Below are 25,895 nucleotides of genomic sequence, written 5' to 3'. Positions count from 1 at the left end.
TTTACAAAATGTAGCTACTCCATTTGTTCATTATACAATAAATATTTTATGGTTCTTTAATAATACTAGGAGAAGAGAATGTTGTGTAGATGCATTCCTGGAAACTCTATTAATATTTTCCAGACGTTAAGGAAACTATGGAATTTCCAAACACTTTAACAGAAAGAAGAGTTATTATTTATGGCACTGATGTACTCAGCGTTTCAGCTTGCAGCCAAGGATTGAGCACACATTTTCCTTTACAATGTATATTGTTTCTTTGCAAAAGCATAAAAGTTCTACATAACATATACAAGGCGCCGCCAATGCAGCTCCCAGAGGTTCCTGCTGCATCCATCAGTGCCTCCTATGGTGCCCACTAAAGGTCACAGGTAAGTGTCCCCTCAAAACTCCACAAATCATAAGGGAGTATTTGTTCTTCCTCCTCAGTTCCTGACTCAGTCTCTTCCGTATTGAACATGCCTGCACTGGGTGCCAGGACAGGAACCCCAGCCCCTAATCTGTTCTGAAAGGTGCATAGAATTTTGATCTGTGAGCATGGCAGTGGCTGGTATGGGTGCCTTTTTCTTTTGATGGGTTGGCTGGTGGGTGAGACATGGGCTGATATGATTTAAGGCAGCTTCATAGGTTCCTATGAGAAACTACTCAAACCAAGGGAACTGATTCCATTGGCAATTCCTTCTGATTATACGTTTTTAGATCAAGATGCCAGGAATTTTTATTGCTATGCCTACGAAGACATCAACGCACCTAGAAATTTATTGCCAAAATTTCCTTCATTTTGTGTTCTTTGCATTCTTGAGAGAAGCGTCACCTCCAGGCTCAAGGTTCTTTCTATCAAACTTATGCTGGGGTTACTGTTAATGGTAATTTTAAGAGATCTGATACAAAAGCAAGGAGTTGTTTTGTCAGCGTATTTGGATACAACTTTAATTACTCCTCTGGGAATTCATTTTGATGACAAAAGAACGGAATATATTAGAACAGGCAAGTTAAGCTGAGTTTAAACTGAGAAATAGATCCATATATGTCAACAATGAAGCTGTAAGCTTAGAATTAATAATGAAAATGAAAAGATCACTTTATCATTACAGTTCTTTAACACTACCTTGTCTGTTTAAGGACCACCCTAATCTAACTGCAGCTGTCCTTAAAACCTGTGTTATAGGAACGTGGAATCCTGCCTTATACTAGGACTATCTGGTCCATCTAGCTCAGCACTGTCTGCCCTTACTGGCAAAAGGTCTCTGGGATTTTAGGCAAGAGACACTCCCAGAGATTGGGAGTTGAACCTGCGACCCTCTGCATGCAAAGCAGCAGTTCCAAAAGAATCTGCCCTACTTGTGATCTTCTCTGGTTCCTAATCATATGGGGAGCCTCCTCCATGAGTAGAAGAGGCACCCTGCTACAGAAATCCCATCAGCATTCAGGAAAGCCAGCACCAGGTGTATGGTGACAGGCTAAAGGTGAGCCCCAGAAGACTTTTTCTACTTGGCTATCATCATTCTTATTTGACTTTCTTAGCCATAAATGCCCAGGGTGAGTTACGACAATATAAAAACACAAGATTAAAATCAGTACAAACAATTTACATTCTGAAGAAGAGAACGGGTCCTAAAAATATATAGGTGGCATGCAATTAAGTTTTACTCAGAGTAGACACATTCAGAGTAAAACTTAGTTGTGGATCTCAGGTGTCAAAGGCCAGGGTAATGGGCATCTTCAGCATACGGCAGACTCTATACAATGGAAGTGTCAGGCATGCCTCTGTGAGAACGGAATGCTATAGCTTAGGAGCTGCCATAGACAATGCCCTGTCTCCCAGATGTGCCAGTTTGGGAGAGCAAAGGCAGGTGGCAATGTCACACGTGTGATTTCCTGGCATCTTGTACACAACACCAGGATGTTGGGAGGAGCCTAGGGCAGAGTTGAACATGGCAGCCTTGTGGCTTCAATGGCCAGTGGCTCCTCCTCCACCTCCCCTTGGTGCCACCACCAGCAGGAGATGGCTTTGACCTGTGGAGGGGAAGGAGCCAGACACTGGAGCCAAGGCACAGTCAGCTCTTTGACTCACTTCTGTGCTTTCTGAACATGGAGGAGGGGGTGCTGGCCCTCAGCCTGAAAGTATAGGAGGGGTCCAAAAGGGCATGGTCCCCAAGAGCTGGCACCCCTGCCCTCCCATATGCCACCAGCCCCTCCAAACTTTGGAGGAAGATGGAAATACTAAGAAGGCTCCCTCTGTCAATCTTAACTCCCAAGAGGGTCTATAGGGAAGGAGGTGATCTTTCAGATTTTGGGGTCTGAAGGGGACTTAAGAAGATAAGGGAATTGGTTTCCATACAGACTGGATCGTTTTTGTGCAGGTACAGATTTATGTGCATTATACATGTATGGCCCTTTAATTTGGGACAAACAAAGGTAAATAGCTCTTCCCTTTTGCCTAGGTATGAAACTCAACCTAAATCAAACATTACACACTAAGGCAATGCACAGAAAAGTGGAGTCACCATGTTTTAACTTTTTATCAAAAAATTTCCATCAGCTGGATCAGGACAGATCCTCACAGAGCAATCCTATACATTTCTTCAGAATTAATTCCTATTAAGTTCAATGGAGTTTACTCACTGGGTGCAGGATTTCAGCCTAAATTTATTAAAACATATACACACTACCAAAGAAAGATAATTCTCCATACTTCAAATACCTTTGGCAGGTCTGCTTTCTTTCATCTCTGTTGTATGGAACACATATTATCAAGTTTCTAAAAATACAGAGGCTTATCTTTTGGAAAGCTATATTACAGCATCATGTAAATTCTACTCAAGTTTACAACAGATGACTGCAAGATGCATCGCTGAACATTTGCTGCATTTTCCCCCTTGGGCTACACAGCTTCTTACAAAGCATAGCAGCTCTTTCATTGCTGTATCCCCAAGGATACCTAAGGACTAAGATATTTTTTGCAGGAGCTACTCTTGTAGTAAGGTATTAAAAAGTGAGAGAAAGAGAAGGACAGACAGCATGATAATATTTCCATAAAAGTACGGTAATTTTTCAACGAGGGGTGGGGGGTAGGTTGCACGTGTATGTTTGCTCCCATATTTTAAATGAAACTGGTTTCAAAATAATTTGTTTCAAGGAAACTACTTCCAAGTGGGAAGATTAATTTTAAGACCTGGGGGTTCAAATCCTATGCATTCTGTCCTTGGGAAAGTAGGACTTACTTCTGAGTAAAAATGCATAGGGTTGCAGCTCAGAAAACCTTTAGAAAGCCTGGCCAAAAAGCTGGGTGTGGCTGTGTATTTTATGTTGCCCTCCATCGCTTTCACATTAGCAGCAGGGTATTGCAAGTATCTGGCTGCTACAGGCATCTGGGAAAAGGAAACTCAGGGTTGTTGTTGCTGTTGTTGTTTTTTTGTAGTTTCACACCTTTCATTTGAATGAAAGAGAGAAATCTCAGCTAAAGGTAGTTAAAGATTATAAATCCCAATTCACACATCCACAAGAAATAAAGCCAGTGCCATGTCCACCTACACTATTCCTCTTGCCACAATCAAACAGTTTAATCTTTTTTTAAAGGAGGAATAGCATGCAATGAAACCAGTACAGCAAGGCATAACAAAGTCAATAGTAATTCAACAAAACAGGCAGCTGTGTGCTTTTTAAAAGAGCCCTTCAGTCACTGTCCATTCGGATTAACATTAAGTTTGTCTACCATTTCAAGACACTCCAAAAAAGAAAAACCAAAGCATTTCCTTATCGCCAAATTACCTAGATATCAGCAGTGGATAAAACATTCCTACTACAACCTTCACATCCTAGACATGTAGCTTCTACATACCACAATGCCTTAGTGACTACGACACTACTACTTCTTAATGTTTTCAGACTATCAAGCAAACAGTAACAGGCAATATGGTCTTCCACAGAGTAAACACAGAAAAGGTGATCCATACACCTTCATTCTTAAGACTTCAGAGGACTACTACTGTCTTACTGCTCCACACACACAACACATATACACATATTGCTATGTCCGTTTACATTACCTTCTTGGGTCTTTTCTTCCTCTGATTACTTCCATTATACTTCTCTCCACCATCACTCTTCTGAGCTGCTTCCTCATTCATCATTTTGAATAGTCTTCAATGCAAAGAGCGTTGCCATTAAACCCTCTCAAACACACAGAGCATTAGCAAATGTGTCACTTGCTGGAGAGGAGGAGGGGTGTGTGAGCAGGGAGGGGGAGGGTAGGACGGAGGAAAGAAGACGCAGGCACAGAGAGGGTGAGCGCGATGATGTTGCTATGGCAGCAGCTACCACAACTGTTTATCTGACTGCATTGTTAAATCTGATTTAACCAATTATCACAGAATCTTGGCTCTTTAACTGTAGAAAAACCCTTAAGCAGAATGCACAGAATCCAGAATAGAATTTAGGAAACAAGTACAATGACCTAGTTAGTATAAACACACACACACACACACGTTTTTTAGGATCTACCCTATACTTTTGACTGTAGATTGTTTTAACTGATGTTATTCTTGCATTTTTTATTGATGTAGCTTGCCCTGAGACCTGAGAGTGAAGGATGGGTGGAAAATTTATTTTTATTAATTATTGTTATTGTTATTACTATTATTATAGATGCTCAGATATCAGATATATATATATCTGCTACACACACACACCTATCTGTATTATCTGCTCAGGAGTGCCTTCTTACAAATCTGTGAAATGTTAATTAGGTCACTGTACCAACTTCTGTCATTCCTGAAAAATATAATACATAAGGATTTGCTTTGTCTTCCTCCCATTTACTGACTGGTAAAAATCTTAGGCAATTTCCCCCAGTGTCACTGTGAAATACAGATTTTACTAAAATTAGTACAAAATGTGGATAATTATTTTGCTTTGGGCTTCCAAGTCCTTTAGAAAGCAGACATTTCACAATTATAAGCTCTTCCCTTCCTCAAAGGAAAACAAATAACTATGGAAAACAGACCTTCCATTTTTCTCTGATTATTACTAGTTTATTGTTTTCATTGGTAAGTTTAATTAAAGCATGCACTGCACACAAGATGAGTGATTCCCTAAATGCTGCAATCTGACCCAATGCATATGGAAAAACCAGGACTGAACAGTCCCCTTCTGTTGGAAGGCCTTTCCTTCAAGGAAGGTATGTACACACCATTAGAACCTACGGATCTAACCTACATTTATTTGCACAGCTTGATACAGGAGCTTCTTCTAGACAAGGGAATTCTGAGGTGCAGATTGTGCTCCCATATTTGCAATAACGTTCCCATTGATTTCAGTGGTGAAGCCAGTTGGGAAACCCAGTTGACCAAAAATTCCATCTGTGTAGATGTCCAATGATGCGAAGTCTCTTTCTGTCTCTAACACACAAACACACACAGCATTTACAAGTCACTTTCTTCCACTACTTTTCCCACTTGAGCAGGTGTGGGGATGTCGTCACACAATGATTTATTTTCCCATGTTAATCTCTGAGTGACTGACATTTTAATTTATGCATGCACCATCAGCAGCACATGCGCGAAAGCTTCCTGAACTGATTACACCACAATGGAACCATGCCTTGCGTTTTCAAATTGCATTGAAGCTGGTTTGAGAAACAGCACATCCAAGAGAAGTATTTCTCGAAAAACTACAAGGTACGGAGGGCACTGCATTTCCTGAGGGGTAACCTGTCAGGGGCCACAGACCTGTACTAGGTAGGTATGGAGTAAAGTCACACCTTAGTTCTCTCCCCCATCACTCACATGAAATTAGATTGTGATTGCAGACTAGCCATTCCTATTCTAGAATGTAATTATTTAGAGACAATTGGGTGGACAAAAACCAAATAAAGAATGTCATTCAGAAGGTTCTGTCTACTTCATGGTATCCATAACCATCATGTGATTAATATGATTTCTACAGAAAGTATTACAGAGCAATGATTGGCAAATGTGTGTCTTTGAAAGCAAAAACTAACTGAAACTGAAACTGTTATGGACCCCAACGCACATTGTTCAGAAAAGTCTATTGAACCTTCTGTGAGGCTTTCCAGACAACTAAAGTGGGAGAACAGGGCCAGAAAAGTTTTCCCCCCATGAACTTCTTAAATTAACATTATATTATAATGGTATTATAACGGTATTATAATGGTATTATAAGGAAGTCCTGGCATGTAATGATACTGAGTATTTAGTATTTGTTTTTGTCGTGTGTGGTTGACAATATTGCCTTTGGAAAAACCAAGCATATTCCTTGACAATTCATAAAAGGACTAAAATCTAAAAATCATATTCTGACAAACATTAAATGTACAGAGTAATATTTGTACATATGGAAACTCACTGAAGTACATCACACTAATTAGCCTTAACTGCTGTTTCTTGTTTTACAAAAGCCAATGCATTAATCTTCATCAACAGCTTTATTTCTACGATACCATAAAGCAGCAAAGTCGAGGAAAATAGAAAACCAGACATTTAATGGCTTAGCTACACCTATGGGACTACAAGAATGGTCAACTCTGCAGCCTTATTCAGCCCAGGTAACCTAAAATAAAACTGCAAGATGATGTATGACTCAATTATCTCTCATTTGTCTTCAGCTGCCAGTCTGCCTGAGATTATAACAGTCAGCAGATGGCTCTGAGGCCCCAAGTGGGAAAGATTTGGTGGTCCCAGTGTTTGTTAAGGCAAAAGGAATTTTAAAAGAATATTACTACAATTAATTTGCCGATTTCAGTTTGTGGACCGCTGTCCATGTCTCTGAGTGCAAAACATTTTCTGGCAAATTGCTGTACAAGCTGTCACACTTCATGCATGGGAGGCCCTTGGAAACCACAGGGTACGGAGATCAAGCTGTTAACTTGCTAATGGCACAATTCTCCATTGCTTTTACTCATCAGACTCCTATCATCTTCTAGTAATATGTCAGGACACAGCACAACTACAGAATGGGAGATCAATGCAGTTTCATCAAGTGAAACAGAGCAAAAGCTCTTGTCGCAGTTAATTTTCATCACTTGATTTTTAATTCATTTGATTTTTTTCTTCTTTTTGTGCATGTAAATATTTCCATTTCTTTCTCTCCCTCCCTCCCTCATTCTCTCTCTCTCTCTCTCTCTCTCTCTCTCTCTCTCTCTCTCTCTCTCACACACACACAGGGGTACACATACCCCTAAATATTTTGTGAATCTAAGTTTGGCCTCATTAAGGGGCAGTATTTCAATATGAGTAGGAAAATGAGAGTACCCCTAAACATTTTTTTTCAGAATAAAAGCACTGGTCAGAACTTACCATGAATGCCTCCCTTGTTCTCTTTTAATGGCAATGGCACCCACCCGAGAGGTGCCAGAACTGAGTTCCCCTGGGGGGGGAAGCCCTGCTGTTCCCCAAATTGTTTGACTTTGCTTCAAGACTTGGAACTTTGATTCAAGACTTAGAACATAAGAACAGCTGTGCTATATCAGGTCAAAAGCCCATCCTAGTTGCCCAACCAGATGCCTATGCGAAACATGCAAGCAGGACCTGAGTGCCGCAGCACCTTTCCCTCTTGTAATTCCCAGAAAATGATATTTAGAGGCACAGTGCCTCCAACCATGGGGGGTGGGAAAGAGTCATCATGGCTAGTAGCCATTATTGATAGCTTTCCCCTCCATGAATTTGGTCTAGTTCTTATTTAAAGCAACCAAGTTGGTGGCAATTCAAATGAGGTGAATTCAAATTTTCAGGAATCCATATTTTTATTCAAACGTTGTTCATTAAGGCTCCACACTACAGGATTGAAGTAGATCAGATCAAAAACAGCTGCCATGATAGGATGCTGCACATGCAGTCAAATGCAGAAGCAACTGTTTTATTGATTATGCTTCAAGGACACACTTACCTCTATTTTCATCTATGCTTGTGATTCACAATCCAGCACAGGATTAAGATGATGTTTATATATCACATAAACCAAAGACAAACCCGAGGAACTTATGATCCAGAACAATTAAATTAAACAAATTAAATCAGCAAATGTGACACCTTAATGAAAGGCACACCTGGTCCAATACTGGATTATAAATAGTAAAACAATTTCCATCTCTCATTGAGGCTGCAATCATAAACTCCCTTACCTGGGAGTAAGCCTCATTGCACCCAGTGGGGATTGCTTTCCAAGTAGACATATACAGGATTGCACCATTAGTTTTGAATCTTTTCTCCAAAATAACAATATTTCTTATTTATCAATACAATTATTTGAAGCAATACAGATGGTGTTGGTGGAGATGTGTTACACAAATGAACTATTTATATACCTATTAATCAGTTTATGCTTGAATAATGTATTTTTCAACTAGCCTGCCTGGCCTGCCTTTAGGTTAAATTGATTTCCTTAGTCATCAATATGAACTATCCACTGATTCTGACTTTGTAATTAAATAGGCACACAACCACATGGAAAATATTGCATGGCTACTTCATCTACCAAGTGAGGCTTTATGCAAATTTGGCTTATTTCATATTTTATTGAAATGTCATTTCTTAAACTTTAGAAGGCACATTATGAAAATATCAGACTTCTGGTCACTGCTCCATTGAACCCAGACTACAATAGTTTTGTGTTCTGTTCTTTTAGGTGTCAGGCTGCTGCTGTGATAGATGCTATCATGAAAAGAGCAGGCTCTTATGAATAAATGTAAATTTCACATCCTCAAAATTCACATAGCTACAATTTTGTTAATCACTTTGCACTGGCTATTGGAAAGAATTCTCAACATATTAACTAATTCTTTTCCAGCTAATGAATTGTCTAGAATTATGGTCATCTGGGACTTCCATGAACTTCTCTTACCAAGAGAGTTCTGCTGGTTGCTTTGAACCAAACCCTGAGGCTGCAGCTGCCCAGGACTGATAAGAAAACAACAATTGAATAGTGCAAATCATGGAATGCCAGAGACCAACTTCATTTTATCAGCAAATTAATCAAATAATCAGGCTGGGAGGAGAGTAAGCAGGATAAGACACTTGTTTTTAATTGCATCTTCAAGAAAATGGTGATTTAGATTATTTTGCTCCCAAAGGGGAGAAGCCCAAAGTGAGACTGTAAGGATCTAGGAAATCAGTACTTCTACAAGCTATTATGTAAGAATCCCAGGAGCAATGCCCATGCTTTCAACAAGTACATTACAGGAACAGTCAGTAATTGAGACACAGATAGGTAGGCAGGAATAAAAACGAATGCACAGTACACTACACACTGCTCTTGTTGAAGTTCCTTTACAGTAGAAGCTCTGTGAAAAGAAAGCTTGAGGAACAGTGAATCAAAAGTCAGACCTGGTCTTTTCAAACCAGCTGGATTTCCTTATAATGTAAGGAGGAGTCCTGTGCTTTTCACAGTAGTCAACAATATACTTTCAGGAATTCCAAAATCTGGGCATGCAGACAATCATCCATCTCCACTGTTACTCCTCAGCAACTGTCCTTCAACAGGGACCTTCTATATGGCTATCATGACTAGTAGGGAAAGACGGACTCCACTAATGTTTTTAAAGTCATCCAAGTTATTAGCCATTGGCAGTGAAGTTCATGCATTAATTCTGTTGTGTGAAGAAATATCGTTCACTCACCTTTTCTGACAATGTGTCTGAATTTAAACTCCATACTGGGTGATGGAAGACATCAGCAATTATGTTCTTTGTGATATTACTATTACTACTACTACTATTGTTAAATTTGTATACCCCCTATACCTGCAGGTCTTGAGGGGATTCACAGGATAAAAGCACACCATAAAAACACGGAATACACCATAAAAATAAAGACAAAAATAACCCAATAACCCTCCCCCAACACATTTCAAAAGGGTATTGGATGTAAATCAGCAAAAGGCCTGGTTAAAAAGGGATGTTTTTGCCCTGTGCCTAGAGGTGTATAATGAAGGTACCAGGGGAATCTCCCTGGGGAGAGTATTACACACATCCTGGATCAGCAACTAAACATAGTAAGTTTGACCAAAGGCCTAACTATCTGACCACAGTATTTCCCATAGTGGTCAATGTGATAATGGCTACTAGTCAGGGTGTTTATACAATACATCGAAATCAGAGGCAGCATATCTCTGTAACCAGTCTCTGAAGCACAAAAACAGGAATGAGTTAAATATGCTCATGCTTATGTCCAGCTTCTGATTGGTCACTATGGGAAATCAGATGCTGGACAAGATAGGCCTTTTGTCTACAGAATGCTATAATGCTACAGAATGCACTCCCTACTGATATATGATGTATGAGAAGCCCCATCTGTATTGGCATTCTGCCGGCTTTTGAAGATGCATCTGTTCACAAAGGCTTTCCCTTGATCTTTCTGTCTAAATACCCTGTTTCAATTGCTGTATTTTGAATGATTTTATTGTGCAGTTTAATTGTGGATATTTATATTTTAATCTTTGTGTAACTGGCTTTTATATGCTGTAAATTACTTGGAAGTCTATTTTGATATTAAACAGTATGTAAAATAAAAACAACAGCAACGTTCTCCAAGAATTTGTCCAATTGAGGTCTCAGTTGACAATGTAGGAGCAAGGCAGCAGGCCTTGAGATAATAAGCACTAAATACTCAATTATTTCACAACTCTCTAGAGCTACAAAATCACCATATGTCACATACTCAGACCTCCAAAGCCTCAAGCTGGACCTCCCTTCCAGTGTGGCGATATTTGGTAACTGGCTTGATGATTCATAAACTGTTTATTATGAGATTACATTTTAATTCAGTACATATTACTAATTTACATCTATTACTAGCAATTCATATGGAACAAAAGCACATCATATATGCTCTGAAATGAAAATAAATCAAATGTGAAGCCAAATTTTAACTGGAATTTCAAGGCAGATTTAAGTTTAAGATTTCACATAACCCTCCACTTAAGCATATTCCACCAACTGAAAAATATGTACATCTCTGTAGGAATGCCTCAAGATGGGGGAGCGGGGAACAGAGAAGAGAAGAGGGAAGTTCTGCTAGATAATGTTTTCATACTCATATAAAAACACTCATCACATTCAATTAAATTACAGTGGTACCTCGGGTTAAGAACTTAATTCGTTCTGAAGGTCCGTTCTTAACCTGAAACTGTTCTTAACCTGAGGCACCACTTTAGCTAATGGGGCCTCCCACTGCCACTGCACTGCCACCACATGATTTCTGTTCTCATCCTGAAGCAAAGTTCTTAACCCAAGGTAATATTTCTGGGTTAGCGGAGTATGTAACCTGAAGCGTCTGTAACCTGAGGTACCACTGTAATAATAATTTGCATCTAAAAAGGCTGGCACAAAATAATTTTCCTTGGATCTATCCTATTCAGCATAGCTTCAACACAGGTGTGATAAAGCAATACCCATTCTTTAAAAGTTTATTTATGTGTTATTTATTCTATTTAGTACTATAAGCAATCTTACAAAAAAAGTAGCATATTTTCAGTTTCCCTTATTTGCATATCAGCACCAAGACACTGGACAGCACCACAAACAGAACTGCTGTACGTATATGTATTTTTCATTTCCCCCCTAAGAGACTACCATTGCATAAGAATTGTGCCAGTGAATGTCAAGCATCCATAGGGGGGAGGGAATTAAATGGTGGGCAGAGAGAAGAAACAAGTTATGACTAAATTTAAGCACTTACAGCTTAGAGTATCTGAGAGGAGAACATGGCTTACAAGCCAGAACTCTGAATGGAAGAGTTACTGTTAAAGAATGAGTATATGCTGCAATATTCTGTTACAGGTTACACTCAGTGTATATGTATATTACTCAGTGTATCAAGGCTGTCATGGAGTAAAAATGTACATATACGCACTATGAAAAATTCTACACTGTCCTGCTGACAATCAAATGCAGACAGGAATAACAAATGTGCTGGAATGAAGATATATGAAAGGCAAATTCCATGCAAGGTCTACAGTGTTAAAATAAAACTTATAAACTCAGAACATCCTTTTCTGCCATATGGTATGGGAGCATCACTTGTCTCAAGCATGCCTTTAGATATCAGGCATTTAGATATACTCATATTAGTAGCTGTACTTCAATTTGTCTGGCATTATACAACATCACTTCTCTCCCCCCCCCCCAGCATCAAACTTACCCCCATCTTTTCAGAAATACAAGTGAATGGAGTCTTTGGCACCCTATAATTACCATATTGATCACATGTCATGTGATAATTGCTATAGTAACCAGACACCTGGTGTGGGATACTTTCTGACTAGTAAAAATATTCCTGAAAGTACTATTGATATCTTTATTTTTCCCTCGGCTTCTTTTTCATTTTAAGAGTGAAATGAATTATATCTCTTTGCTAAATATCATGACAAGTGAAATCTCAAAACATGTTTTCAACAATAAGAAGCATGTGCAACTAGGCCTACGACTTAAAATATTAAGCAGCATATAAATGTTTTAAATAAATAACTTGTGTATATTATTCCCTTTGTTCTTTTAACATTTATTAAGCACTATTATAGCCTGAAACTCTCTAGAGTTAAGCATGAATAAGCCCATTTACATCTGTGGACTTAAGGTTTGCCTAAGATGCAGCAATTTCCTTGAATTTTTCAATGTGGGTAGAGAAATTACTGAAATGTCTATTATCATATTTTGGGACACCTTATTGGAATCACTTGGGCTTATGTGCTTAGGAATGTTGTGCTGTAAGTATTATATTCTTAAACACATGTGGCTGGCATATATTAAGTTGAGGTAGTTAAAATAACAGGTCTTGTTCTTGTACGAGCCTTCACAGGGCTAAGCCCAGAAGATTCCCTATCAGATAATGCAGCCCTGGCATTCTGTGCCTTGTAAACAGTGCTCCAGATTTCATGGTCTTTCCTGGCCCATGCTGAAGGTGCTGCGGATCACAACCTGGGTCCCTCTGCCTGCAAAGCACGGGCTCTACATTGGACCCCCATTGGCATATACACAAACACACATGTTGCACTTACAATCCTGAATTCACCTCCTCTCAATGACCCTCTCCCCTTATTCTTGAACCACTTACCGTATTTTTTGCTCTATAAGACTCACTTTTCCCTCCTAAAAAGTAAGGGGAAATGTGTGCGCGTCTTATGGAGTGAATGCAGGCAGCGCAGCTATCCCAGAAGCCAGAACAGCAAGAGGGATTGCTGCTTTCACTGCGCAGCGATCCCTCTTGCTGTTCTGGCTTCTGAGATTCAGAATTTTTTTTTCTTGTTTTCCTCCTCCAAAAAATTGGTGTGCCTTGTGGTCTGGTGCATCTTATAGAGCAAAAAATATGGTATATCTCCCAGTGCTGACTCTCTGGATGTCACCGGTCAACCTTATTTTCAAGCCACATTTTTTTTCCATGTCAGCAGACAGCAGACTTCTAAGCAGGCCTTTTATTAAATAAAAATGCAGAAGTACAGCCAGTTTCAATTTCTATGGGCTTTCAGATCACAACCTGTTGCTAGAGAAAAGTTGGGCAGACTAGGAGTATTTCTGCAGAAACAATGAGATGGCATTTGCAGCTTCCACTGAACGGGGAGTCTTTATGCTTTTGCAATGTTAGCACCATGGATAACATTTCCTTATGGTTATTTATGAAAACCAAAATCCGTATAATAACCTGATTTTGCAGACTCAAAATTGTTTTCCCCACTCCACCTCATGCTAAATATTTTTCTTATCTGAGAGATGATTTTGCCATACCTCCCTTTATGAATTACTGCACTCATCTGTTTCTCCTATACTATTTATTTACTGGGGAAATTTATATCCTGCTCTTCAGTCAAAAAGCACTTCTTAGTGCAGTGAACAAAAGTGTAAATACAGTAATTTGTACTTCAAAGGGGGGTGGGAATACAACTGGAAAACAGTAGAACTGTCAGAAAGTATTGATCCAGAATTAAAATTAAAAACCTGGAAGCTTTAATTTCTAAAATACCCAGACCAGTGCTTGTGAGGGGGTGTCTTCAAATGTCCTTGGAAGGTATCAGAATTGGAGCCAGGCAAGACACTTTCCAAAACTTGTAGCAGAACAAGTGAAAAGGCCCTATCTTCAGTCACCATCCTCTTTGCCTCTGAAGGCAGGAATAACTTGAAGAAGGGCTCTGAGGATGATCTTAATAGATGGCTTGTACAGAAGCAGATAGTCCTTAGTTACCTGAGACTTCAACCACTTAGGATTTCAAAGTCTGAAGCCAGAACTGTAAAATGCAGTACTAATCAACAATATAAAACAGCAAGCATGCTCTCTAACATTTTTACCTTAGAATTCAGGACATGGCCTTACACCCATGTAAGTCATGTGACCTGTGCAAGATCACAAAGTCTCAAAACATTTATTTTTGAGGTCATGATCCCACACATTTTGCCCCAAAACACAACTTTTGGGGCTCCGTGATCACATGTTTTTGGGTGCCCATAGTGCAATGGTGCCCACTGATACTATCAGAACAGTTGACAGGTATGATGGCACATGAATGACAAATATTTTCAACAGCTGGCTGCTTAATTATAGAACCTTTTTTTTCCACTACATGTTGGGAAAATATGTGAAATACTGTGACTAGAATTACCAGTAGAGCAAATTTTAGCCTGACCTGATTTTGTGATTTTTCTTTTTTAGGATCCACGTATGTTTTCCCATTTCCTCATGCTGTACTTTAATGCTAGGAATGAAATAGATGGAATTGTAGCTGGTTCATGATGACAGAAGTACACAAGTACTCCCAAAGGCCTTTAAGTAAGATTTCTCTTCTCCGATGATGAGCTGAGAAGGAAGGAAAACCCAGTCCTCATGCCCAACGTGCACAGGGGGGGATGAAACTCACCCACTGCTCCTCAGCTGACACTGAACAGTGTTGCTGTTAAACCTCCCCTACCCAAATGGGAATGAAAAATAGGCCTGGCCCACCTCCCCACCAATCAGTGCAGATCTGCTTAAAAGCACGGAAGGCATAACCCTCATGCCCATTACGCCACAACGGAGACAAAAGCTGCACACACAGGAGAGAAGGTTAACATTCAGAATAGCAATTTAGCACAAGGTAAGAGTGAAATTCAGAGGCAATGCTGTGAAGCAGCTGAAAATTGAAAGCAATATAAGATTCTCTGTGGGTCTGATATGTGGAACCGGGAGCATCTGCTGTTTGCCTCTACTTATGTCCTACTTGTATAGTTGTAAATAAAGCAACTATTATTAAAAGGAAACAAAACTGTAAGGAAGGGGTTTTGCTTTAGGGGAGTGTTGCGGGCCAGGTGAAGAGTTCTGGCAGGCTAGAGTTTTCCCAGGCCAGTCACAGTAGAAGGAGCCAGCATTGATCAGTCATGAGGTGCCAAAGACCTTGTTGTAACCTTCTATACCAAAGTAAAATGCAACTCTTCCATTATTTTGATCAGTTCTGTGGCGAGGTTGCTTTTGCTTTTGTTTGAACCTATATTTTTTTTAAGAGCTGGGTACTATTAACTTATTAACCTGAGTTTGATCTGTTTTGTTTTTTTTAAGGTTTGTGTTTCTTTCAGTCTGCTTCTAATAATGTTTGCTAGCTGCCTTGAGAACTAGGTGGGAGATTATTTTTCAAAATAAATAAAATGTGTTCTTATTGTTTGGGTTTTGCTGCATTTTGTATTTCTGTTACAAGCCATTTCGTCTTCATTGGGCTTCAATGGATAGTAAGTAAACTAAAAAATGGTGTTTTTTTCAGTTTGCATCAGTCACTGAGTAATCCCTTTCCAATCTAAATAAATCAGAGATTGATATCAACAAAGGGATGTATACTTCACAATAAATACATAACACATGCATAGGTAAGGGGTAAAAAAGTATATATATCAGCAGTATAACAATTTCTTATATCTGGTATAGGATCAGGCAATTGCATTATTTGCTTTAAATGCTTCTGGGCAAATGGTCAGGACCCTCAATACCCCTATCAAATTTTTGAAGGAGCTTTTGTAAAAGGATTTGGAAACCAAAGACAATTGAATGACAATGAAAGATTGTACATAAACTCACAACATAAGCTGCCTCTCCTCTGCTGTACCATATAATGCCACGTGGCAGTCATAACACAAACAGGAGACACAAATGAATGAGGAAGGCGAGGCCCCAGCAGAGATCAAGAGTTCCAACAAGGATCATAGAATCATAGGATTGTAGTGTTGGAAATGACCCTGAGGGTCATGAAATAACACTTTCTGCTCTGGCAGCCTTTTCCTTTAATTGCAGGTGAATGGCAGGATAGTTATAAAAACTCAATAGTAAGGAAAAAGAGATGTGGAGGGGGGGAGGAAGTCTTCTCATTTTTATCACTTCTTCAATGGAAAACAGGTTTTAAGGTTCATCCCTGGTTCAAGTTAAGCCCTGAAATCACTGTGGAACGCAGAGTGCACACTGTGAAGAGCTGGCATCAGAGAATGGGTTGAGCACATTGTTTAGTCTTTCAAAATTGAGGAAGAAAATCAGCACAGGGTTTCTTTCTGGAGCCTTTGCAAATGCTAATAAGTATTTTAGCACTAGTCTGAAGAACTGAGCATGCAATTTGAAGCATAACGCAAGACCCAAATATGAAACAAAGACCACAACAGTTGTGAAGCAGATCCATATTGCACTAAAGCTGTGCTAACTTCACCCAGTGGTTGCTATGCCTGCAGACAGTACACATGACTCCTTCCAACAGCTCAGGTTGTTTTTTCATAGCAGATCATAAGATTCAGAGCAATATGATTCTTAGATTATAGCAGGCCCACATCTGATATTGCCAATTTTATGCATCACTGCAATTCTACATTCCTTCTCATGTGCAAAGGGGTGAGAATCAGCTCAAATAACAGTAAATATACATGACAAGATCGTCCCCTCCCAGCTTATCTCCTACTCAGTAAGCCTAAAGCAAACCCCACATTCACTGATGCAACATCCTGCAACATCCTTCTGTCCATGTTCTGCCCTGCACAAAGTTATTTGCCACACCTCAGCCTAAGGGAACACAGAGGAAGAAAAGCAGAGTCAGCCCTGTCCTGGACCATCATATTTAGTTTTTAATCTTAGTAACTTAGTAAGTAACTAACTAAGTAACTAACTAACTAACCCTGTATAACCAAGGGAACACAGGGAAGCAACAGGATTTCAGGAATTAATTTGAAGCAATTACTCTCACTGTATCTCTGTCTTGGAACTTGATTTCAAAACGAGGGCTGAATACTGGATTATATTTATCATGTTCATATTCTGCCCTGCAGCCCCAATGATAGTCCCTCAAGCTGCAGCAGAGGAACAGTGGGGAAGCAGAGTCACTCCCTCAGCTCTGCTGGGAAACCACCTCCATGGGCTTCTCCTTCCACGTGCCGCCACTTGAGCATGGTCATTGCATCAGTCTGCCGCAAAGAGGGAGGAAGCAGGATCAGTTTATTGACTCTGTTGAGAGACTAGATGACTTTGGCTCTTCCTCTTCAACTGTCACCTGGTAGCAACCATTTCATCAGGCTCTTTCTATTTAAATTCCGGTAGTTATTTATAAATGTGCATTTATGCATTTGAATCAGCATGTTCAAATTATATCCATGTCGGTGTCCTGATGTCGGTGCTCTTTGCTGATGTGAAGGAAGCAGATATTCAGCCATTTTGTGTTGGGGGTTTTGGCTGTAAAACCTGGGTTGTAAAATGGTTGCTGGCTGCTTGGCTCTTGTGTAAAGGGTGGTAAAAAGTTAGTAAGACGGTTAAAAGTATAATAGGAAGTTTTACTCAGGAAGCTGTTCAAAGGTGGGTCAAAAGTTTAAGAGGAGTGTTTTGCTCCAGAGGTTTTGCACAGGAGAGTCAAGAGGTTCATCCGAGGACTCTGACATCAATTAAGGAGAAATACTTACTAAGACTATATTCCTCCTGCTTGGCTCGAGATTGAGAAAGGGGCTGAAAATATAAGTCAAGCTAGAAAATAGGTTTATTAGAAGGTTGTGGAATCAGATAGTTGAAGGGCTAGAATTCAGCTACGAGAAAGAAAAGAGACTGAAATATTTTTAAGACAGATGGAACACTGGAAAACTTCAGAGACCATAGGTGGGCAGAGTAGGAGGAAGGAGCCAGGAAAAGATCATGACATGACCCAGAAGCTGAACTGATTGGTAAGTATTTACTTGGTGTGCAAAACAATATAGAATAGGTATTGCTGGGTGCATTTATCTGTGGCTGTTTGGCTTTATTTCTAGTTTGCTGTACCTACTCACACTGTAAAATTAGCCTCCCCTTCCATACACCATTTTCTCAAAAACTGTTTAAGTTGTTGCCCTGCTAAAGTCCAGAAAGTTAAAGAGGTTTTTGGCAATAACAAAAGTAAAATCAACAACAAAGAAAGTGACTAAGCTCAGCACTTTTTGCATCTCTCTCTTACAAATGAGTGATTGCTGTTCTCCATTTTGTTCTGAACCCTTCAGTTGTTCCCAGACATATGTTTCGGGAGGAGTGATGGTTGAATTACCAAGAGGCTCTCCCAACTGACAACTAATGCTGACAACTAAAATATAATGATTCACATCAGTCCACGTACACCAACATAACAAGCCTAGAGACAACTCTTCAAAGACAGTAAGCTTCCCCCCCCCCAAATGCTCACCAAATAGCTCTTAGAAATACTGTTTCTGAGTCAACATTCCTTCAGTAAGTGTCCCTAAAATATTAGTGTTCCCCCGCAAATGAGGGCCAGCAAACAGATGGTGGCTGCTCTTCCTCCTCACCAGCATGGTTGCCAGCAAAGAGATCAAGAAGGCAAGTGTGTGAGAGAGAGAGGCAGCAATGCTATCTCCCCCACTGGGAGTGATGTTTGATGGAGAACTCCTGTTCTCTGCAATGACAACTGCTTAGGAGAGGAGGCAGCAACTTCTCCTGAACCTTGGTGATGCGGTGGACTGGCAGGTGCTGCTGCACATATGGTGCCTGAGCCACAAGTCATGAAAAGAGTTGCTGCTGGCTGGCACAAGAGCTGTTGTTGACCATTCCCACAACAGAGGGAAGGAGAGGGAACTACTCTAAGGAAAAGCAGCAATAGCAGAAGAGTACTCCAGCTGGCCATGGGACCTTTGCTGGGCTGTAGGCCCTAACAAGTAGCAAGCAATGCATGGTGTTGACCCCTACTTAAAAGTAATTCCTATAGGTAGCTATGTGAAATGGAAAGAAAACCACTCAATCAATACTAAATAAGACCTGACTGGATGGAGAGGCTCTTCTTTTCTCAGAAAAGCATCCCTAAAAAATTAGGAACTATTTCTAAAACTGGGGAAGATATCCCCATTGGCTGAGAAAAGCTGAAAGCCTACTGCTGGTTTAGTATAGACAATAACAGCAAAAGGAAAGAATGATATGTTCTCGGACACTGTAGGACATTCTGAATGCTCTCTTCACTTACAAAAGCTTCTTTTATTAGGAAGTGGGGAAAAAGCCTTTTATTCTCCAGACTTTGATGGAATTACAGCAGGGCAAGGGCACAGAGAAAACAAGCATTTGCTACCCTGGTCAAATGGCCATGAACTTAGAGTTCCTAGAAGTGTTTTATCTACATCCACTCATTACTACATGGTGTTATGGAGACTTCTAATAAGGGCTCATTAGAGAAAAAGAAAGAAAAGAAAAGGTCCTTCTGTTAAAAGTTATTTGGGATTCCTCCTCATGTGGGTTTCTACTAGTTGTCTGGCACCAAGGTATGTGCTGAAAAGCACAGAGTAAAATGCACATTTTATTTGTGCATGTATAAGGTTGGCTCTGAAAACACAGTAAGCTCTACAAACCATTTAATTTCAATATAGTTCCAATAGAAGTTTCCTCCATTTGACCTATGATTAACTCTCAAACTATGTTCCAAAGCCCCACATGCACCCTATGACTGTGGAACAGCAACGCCTGTCATGAAAAAGGGAACTGTGCCTTTACAGGACAACAGTGGAGAAGCCGCACAGACAATGCTCCCCTTTACTGGATTGCAACCTCTGGACATATAAGAAGGAGGCTCCATCCTCACCAATTAGGGTTCAACTGGGGAGAGACGCTTTGCAGGAACACTTTGACATGCCCCCGTGGTGAAACTGCTGTTAAGAATCTGCCAGAATTATTTTTGATGTTGACATAAAGAACTGCTTAAAGGTAAAGGTAAAGGGACCCCTGACCATTAGGTCCAGTAGTGACCGACTCCGGGGTCGCGGTGCTCATCTCGCTGTATTGGCTGAGGGAGCCAGTGTACAGCTTCCGGGTCATGTGGCCAGCATGACTAAGCCGCTTCTGGTGAACCAGAGCAGCGCACAGAAACGCCGTTTACCTTCCCGCCGGAGCGGTACCTATTTATCTACTTGCACTTTGACGTGCTTTCAAACTGCTAGGTTGGCAGGAGCAGGGACTGAGCAACGGGAGCTCACCTCATCATGGGGATTCGAACCACTGACCTTCTGATTGGGAAGTCCTAGGCTCTGTGGTTTAACCCACAGCGCCACCCGCACCCCAAAGGCCTGCTTATTATGAGGCAAATGAGAGTGTTATCTGCTACAGAAAAACAACAACAATGAAAACTAACAAGCTTATTGTGAAATAAGCTTTCATGGATCAGAACGCACCTCATCAACTGTGTGAGGAGAGTGGGCATGTCCACACCAGAGAAAAATATGGATTTGAACCTGTCTGCCCACTAATTTAGGGGCACCCACATGACGTTCTCTCAGGGCCATGCCACACATTTTCCCCTTTAAATGTGTGCTTTCTCAATTCCTGTAAAATCTGGAAAGGAAAAGTAATCTGCCTTGCTCTGCATGCTTGCCCCCATTTGCATTCAGACGGCGCTCCCTTTTGGGGGTCAGTTCTTCTGGCAGCAAGCTGCTGCATGGAATTTTTGTCCTAAAAATCTGATTTGCACAAAACCGTTCATGGCTGCACATACTTCCTATATTTCTTTCTGTTGCTGCAGAGTAATGCATTGTGGCAGCTGCTTCCCTGATGGAAGTTCCCTCCTCTTTGTGCGGGAGGATAAAGGGAAATTGTGTCCCTCAGAGCTCAACCAGAAGCTCCCCAACCCTCTCTTTTAAGGGTGGTGGAAGCAGAAATGGGGGGTGACCAGTTAAATCCTGATCAAGTATGTTCAAACATTAACGTTGCAGGGAAAGATGGGAGGGAAGAGGGAGGTGCTTATCACAAAACACTAGCAAATCAATATGGATCCGAAGGAAGCCAATTTCAACCTATCTACAAAGCCCAATGCATACATGTAAGGAGAATAAAATGGTGGATTCACACCTGATTTAGAGTAAAAAGTAGATGAGCTCATATACTCTGACTACAAAGAAAAAGACGAGAATCAGTTTACAAATGGTCAAGTAATGTAAGAAACAAATATAGTTGTGTCACACAGTACATAGTGGAGCAGAGCGTAATATAGAAGCTAAAGCATATGAATAAACTCCAATCCACATGGTGGTGAATCTATCCTTGGTTAGCTGCCACAGCCAGATCAATAGTGTAAACAGATACTTGCTCATCTTCTTACATGATGCATGCTATCAGCTGCCAACAGTACCCTTCTGCCATTTACATAGGCCAAACAGGTCAATAACCATGCAAGAAGGCTAATGGACACAGATCCGACATTGAAATGGTTTTGTTAATAAATCAGTGGAAGATAATTTCATCTGCTCAGAAAATCTGAATCACCAAACACTAAAAAGTTTCAATGTGAAATTCCAATGCAAAGGCACCAAACTGAAATTTGATGCAACTTTGACATTGTGGAATGTGGTTGCCATCGATTCTGGAGATTTGATGCAATTAACCCTCTTTAGGTGTTTGCTTGCATCTATTGATCTTGCTATGCTGAGTTATCACCAGCTTGCCACTTTGAAGCCACTTGTGGTTGCTGCACGCCCCTCCCTCACTGCCCCCACCAAGTGGCTCCTCCCGAGTCTTATAATCCAAATGTTTCGCATAAAGAACTACACAACTTTTAGAATATTTCTGAAGGCAGCCCTGTATTGGGAAGTCTATAATGTTTTACGTTTTATTGTGTTTTCATATGTGTTGGAAGCTGCCCGGAGTGGCTGGGGAAACCCAGTCAGATGGGCGGGGTGTAAATGTTGTTGTTGTTGCTGCTTCTGTTGTCATTGTTGTTGTCATTGTTGTTGTTATTAGCAAGTCCAGAAGATAAACATTATAGTGTAGGCTTTATTTCAATGAATACATGACTTGCGGTGTTTTCCACTAAACCTCTTATACTGAACCTCTCTCCTCTGCACTAAACTCTCTCTGCATGTAATACTATACAATATAATACAATATAATCCTCCCCAAAAGCAAAAGCATAGCAGCACATTTTTACCACAACTTGAGAGGCATGGATGCCTTCCCTCTTCAGCCTCTCTCTTGCCAAGGCACATCCTGACACGATATACGACACTCACCCCACTAACTGACACATACCAAATTCTCTCTTACAAAAATCATACAATACCTACTCCTCACCCAATATCACATCCCATTTTACCACCACCCCCACCTCAAACACATCCATCAATACACACAAACACAGCATCATCCAATCACTGCGACACCTCCCTCTCAATCACCAATCATTCCTTCCACTCCACAAGAAAATGTCCTGCAACAACCCAGGAGACAATGAAATCATTCACTGACAGAACCACATTTTTACTCACACACACACACACACACACTGCTACCCATCAATCACACAAATATACTGTTCCCAATAGCAGTCTAGCTCCCACCCAGGTTGCTGTATCTCACGAAATGCTCACCCAAAGATGGGTGGAGCTAAACATAATCCTCCTCTGGTACTTCTTCTTTTCACCATGGTAATCCCTTGGTATTCCTTCCTCAGGCATTTCAATCCACATAAAAGCTCCCCCCCCCCCACACACACACACTTGCTTTCTGGTCAAAGGTCATGGAGGTTATGTTATTTATTTATGTATAATTTTTGTATAACTGAAGATGTTCCTAGTCTTTAGAGTTAAAGTGCTGCCTTAGGCTGAGGAGTGCTGGTCTTCCCTGTTTGACAGAAGGCAGAATGATTCATAAAAGTTCAGAAGCAATGCAGAGGGGGGAAATATCAGAGTGACAGTGTGTATTTCACATCAGACTTTTGACGGATAGCTTCAGCATGTCACTCAAATCAGTTTCATGGAAGGAGCAAATGCAGAACAAAGGTTTTTAACCAAGGAAGGTTGGCAGAGAAATGGTGACAGACAAATCAGTGGCAGTTACAGGACAGAAGAGTCTAAGATGGATGAGAGGGGACAGGAAGTCTTTACTAAGGAGAAAATGGATCTTTAAAAATGACTGTAGAAGAGAAGGAGGAAGTGGCTTGATGTGAGGGAAGAAGGCTCATGAGTTGCGAGGTGAAGATAAATGAGATGGCTAAGATTGTAAAAGGCCTCTGAGATGATGAGACAATGGATGAAATATATTCCTCCATTCACACACACCTGCAGGAGTATAATAACTGCTTTTTAAAGATATGATTCTCTGCTGCTCAAGAGTGTGTGTACAAAAGAACAGGCCCCACGAGCAGGTCCAATTGAAAAGGCATTTCACACCTGCCCTTTGTCAGGAGTAAGGGAAACAATCTAGTGGGAAAAACATGCTTCTCCATTGTTCACATGCACACCACAGTGCCTGGGATCACACTAATGCTCATGTGAGAAAGGTAGAGATTGTGGCCAATTTACGAAAATACAGGGATGGCATATACTCCTTGCTTTGAACATGCATTACTGCATTCAGGCATTACAGTACTGATTCCAAAGAAGTCAGAAGTTGCCTCCAAAAAAAATCATTTGCTGCCACATGTGAATTAGTACATTTATCCTTCCCTAGTGACTACACTTAATTTCCCCCAGTGCTGGGAGGGAGAGGAGGGGAGGATGGGCAGAGGAAATGGCAAAGCTCAAAGTCTTTATTAGTTAGCCAGGTGCTAACTTTCATTTGTACAAAGGAAAACAAATAAGAGAAAACATGATAAAACAAAGCATAACATCCAACTTTCCACACTGCAACAATACAAATAGACAACATGGAGCCATCATGGTGGTTCAGGCAGGGTCAGCTTGCAAACAGCATTACCTATGTCATTGGTAAGCCTGGTGCTGGTTGTCTGGGAGACTGTTGGTTTCTGCTTTCTTCTCTGTGCAGCGAAGTGCTTGTCACGAGACAGGTTGTTTACATTCCACAGAGTCTGTACTGTTGGGTTCCCACGGGAACGGGAGACTGGATGTGACGTACACTGGTTTCCTGTTTTTCACTGCTCTTTGCAGTTTCAGTGATTCTCTCCGTGCTTTAGAGGAGAGATGACGCTTTCTCTGCTCCAGCAGAGGGAAGATGTTTTTCTGTAACTTACCAGCTTTGAACTGTAAATAAAGTAGTATAGAGCATGTTGGCTCATACTTCTCATCATTCCGCTGTGCACTGGACACTGCTTATCCCCAACATTTGGTTATGGGCCCAGAAAAATGCAGTGTTTTGAGGATGGACTTCAGAAGTCGGGCTCCTGGCAAAGGAACAAAGGAGCAAGGAGACAAAGTGCCGGCAAAGCATCGAACAGCGGTAGAGGGACGGAACGCAAGGTATCTGCTCTGCGCGTCAAGATGATTGATGAAGGTATGTGCTACTGCTCCGGGCAGCCTGCCAGCTTCTAATTAATGGCTTTAAGGCTGGACTTTGAACTTTTAAAGCCGTTTTCCACGGCACAAGCGTAGTGGCTTGGATGGCTGGGAAAGTGAAAGTAACTTTGAACTTGCTTTTGGAATGCAGTTTGAAGCAGCTGCAGATAAGCAAAGCAGTTAAGCAGAAGAGCAGCACAGGCAAGGCAGAGGCTGTTTTGAGATTGCCTTTGGATTGAAGCAGCTGTACACAGAAGCAGCATGTATACAGCAGCTTGTTTTAAAGCAGCATAGATGACGCAGGAGGCAAATGCCAAAGGTCATGATGGCTAGCTGCAGAAGGCTGGATGAAGCAAGTGGGGAATTTGATACCACTGATCAGCCAAATGCTCAACTCACAGTAGCCTGTGATACTGCCATGAATCAGAATGAAGCAGATCGCCGAGGTGCTGGCTGCATGGGAAATGGGGAGACTTCACAGTCATCATCCCATAGTGGAGTGGAACCACCAGATGGCGCCAAAGCTTTGAAGGCAGTGAAATGCTACTCGTGTGGACGTCTAGGCCATATGAAGAGGGAATGCAAATATCCCAGGGCCAAGACAGAGCAGCGCAGCGAAAGCTCATCGCGTGGAAAAGGCCAGAGCAAAGGCAAAGGTCCGGTGTCCAGGACAACGCAGCACAAGGCAATGGTCTCACGCTACGCTCCAAAGGTTCCAGAGGTTGCGGAGGTTGCAGAGGTCCAGAAGACGTCTAGATCTTTCTTCGTTGTTGATTCAGCGGCGACCCACCACATGTGCAACGATAAGAGACTGTTCGTGTCTTTTACACCGCAGGAAGGTGCAATTCACCAGGCGGATGACCACACCATTCCCAGTAAAGGCTACGGAACTGTTGTTCTTCACAGTTTGGACTTATCGATACAGAATGTTCTTTATGTGCCGGACGCGAAACATAATCTGCTCAGCGTTGGACAGCTGATTGAGAAGAAGATTGACGTTTCCTTTAAAAACAATAGGTGCATCATCACTAAGAAAAATGATTATCAATTGTATGCTGAATTTGTTGATCGTTTGTTTCTTTTGTATTATGATGATGTTGTGCAGGATGACACTTGTTGCATTGCAGGTTCTAACAAAAGTTTGCATGCAGAATGTATTCACGATTTTCATCGAAAATTTGGTCATTTGCATTTTGAGGCAGTATCTAAAATGCCTGCCTTGGTT

At 41.0% G+C, this 25,895-nt stretch overlaps 1 protein-coding gene across 8 annotated transcripts in view; it reads right to left on the bottom strand.

Annotated features, from left to right (window-relative positions):
- ANK2 (ankyrin 2) overlaps window positions 1-25,895 on the bottom strand; it is a 333,722-nt gene that overhangs the window by 197,890 nt on the left and 109,937 nt on the right. For 3 of the 8 annotated variants that reach the window (XM_081924693.1, XM_081924711.1, XM_081924695.1), the window contains exon 1: window positions 4,050-4,239. The exons of 2 other annotated variants lie outside the window; for them this stretch is intronic. In XM_081924693.1, coding sequence (XP_081780819.1) covers window positions 4,050-4,133 — 84 coding nt within the window. In that variant the 5' untranslated portion in view covers window positions 4,134-4,239. Of the gene's footprint in view, window positions 1-4,049; window positions 4,245-25,895 lie in introns of those variants that run through there. 3 more of the 8 variants (XM_081924714.1, XM_081924715.1, XM_081924703.1) reach the window with 3 other exon arrangements.

This window comes from Podarcis melisellensis (assembly GCF_964234715.1).
Source record: "Podarcis melisellensis genome assembly, chromosome: 9".
Taxonomy (NCBI): domain Eukaryota; kingdom Metazoa; phylum Chordata; class Lepidosauria; order Squamata; family Lacertidae; genus Podarcis; species Podarcis melisellensis.
This window is presented reverse-complemented; position numbering and strand designations above follow the sequence as displayed.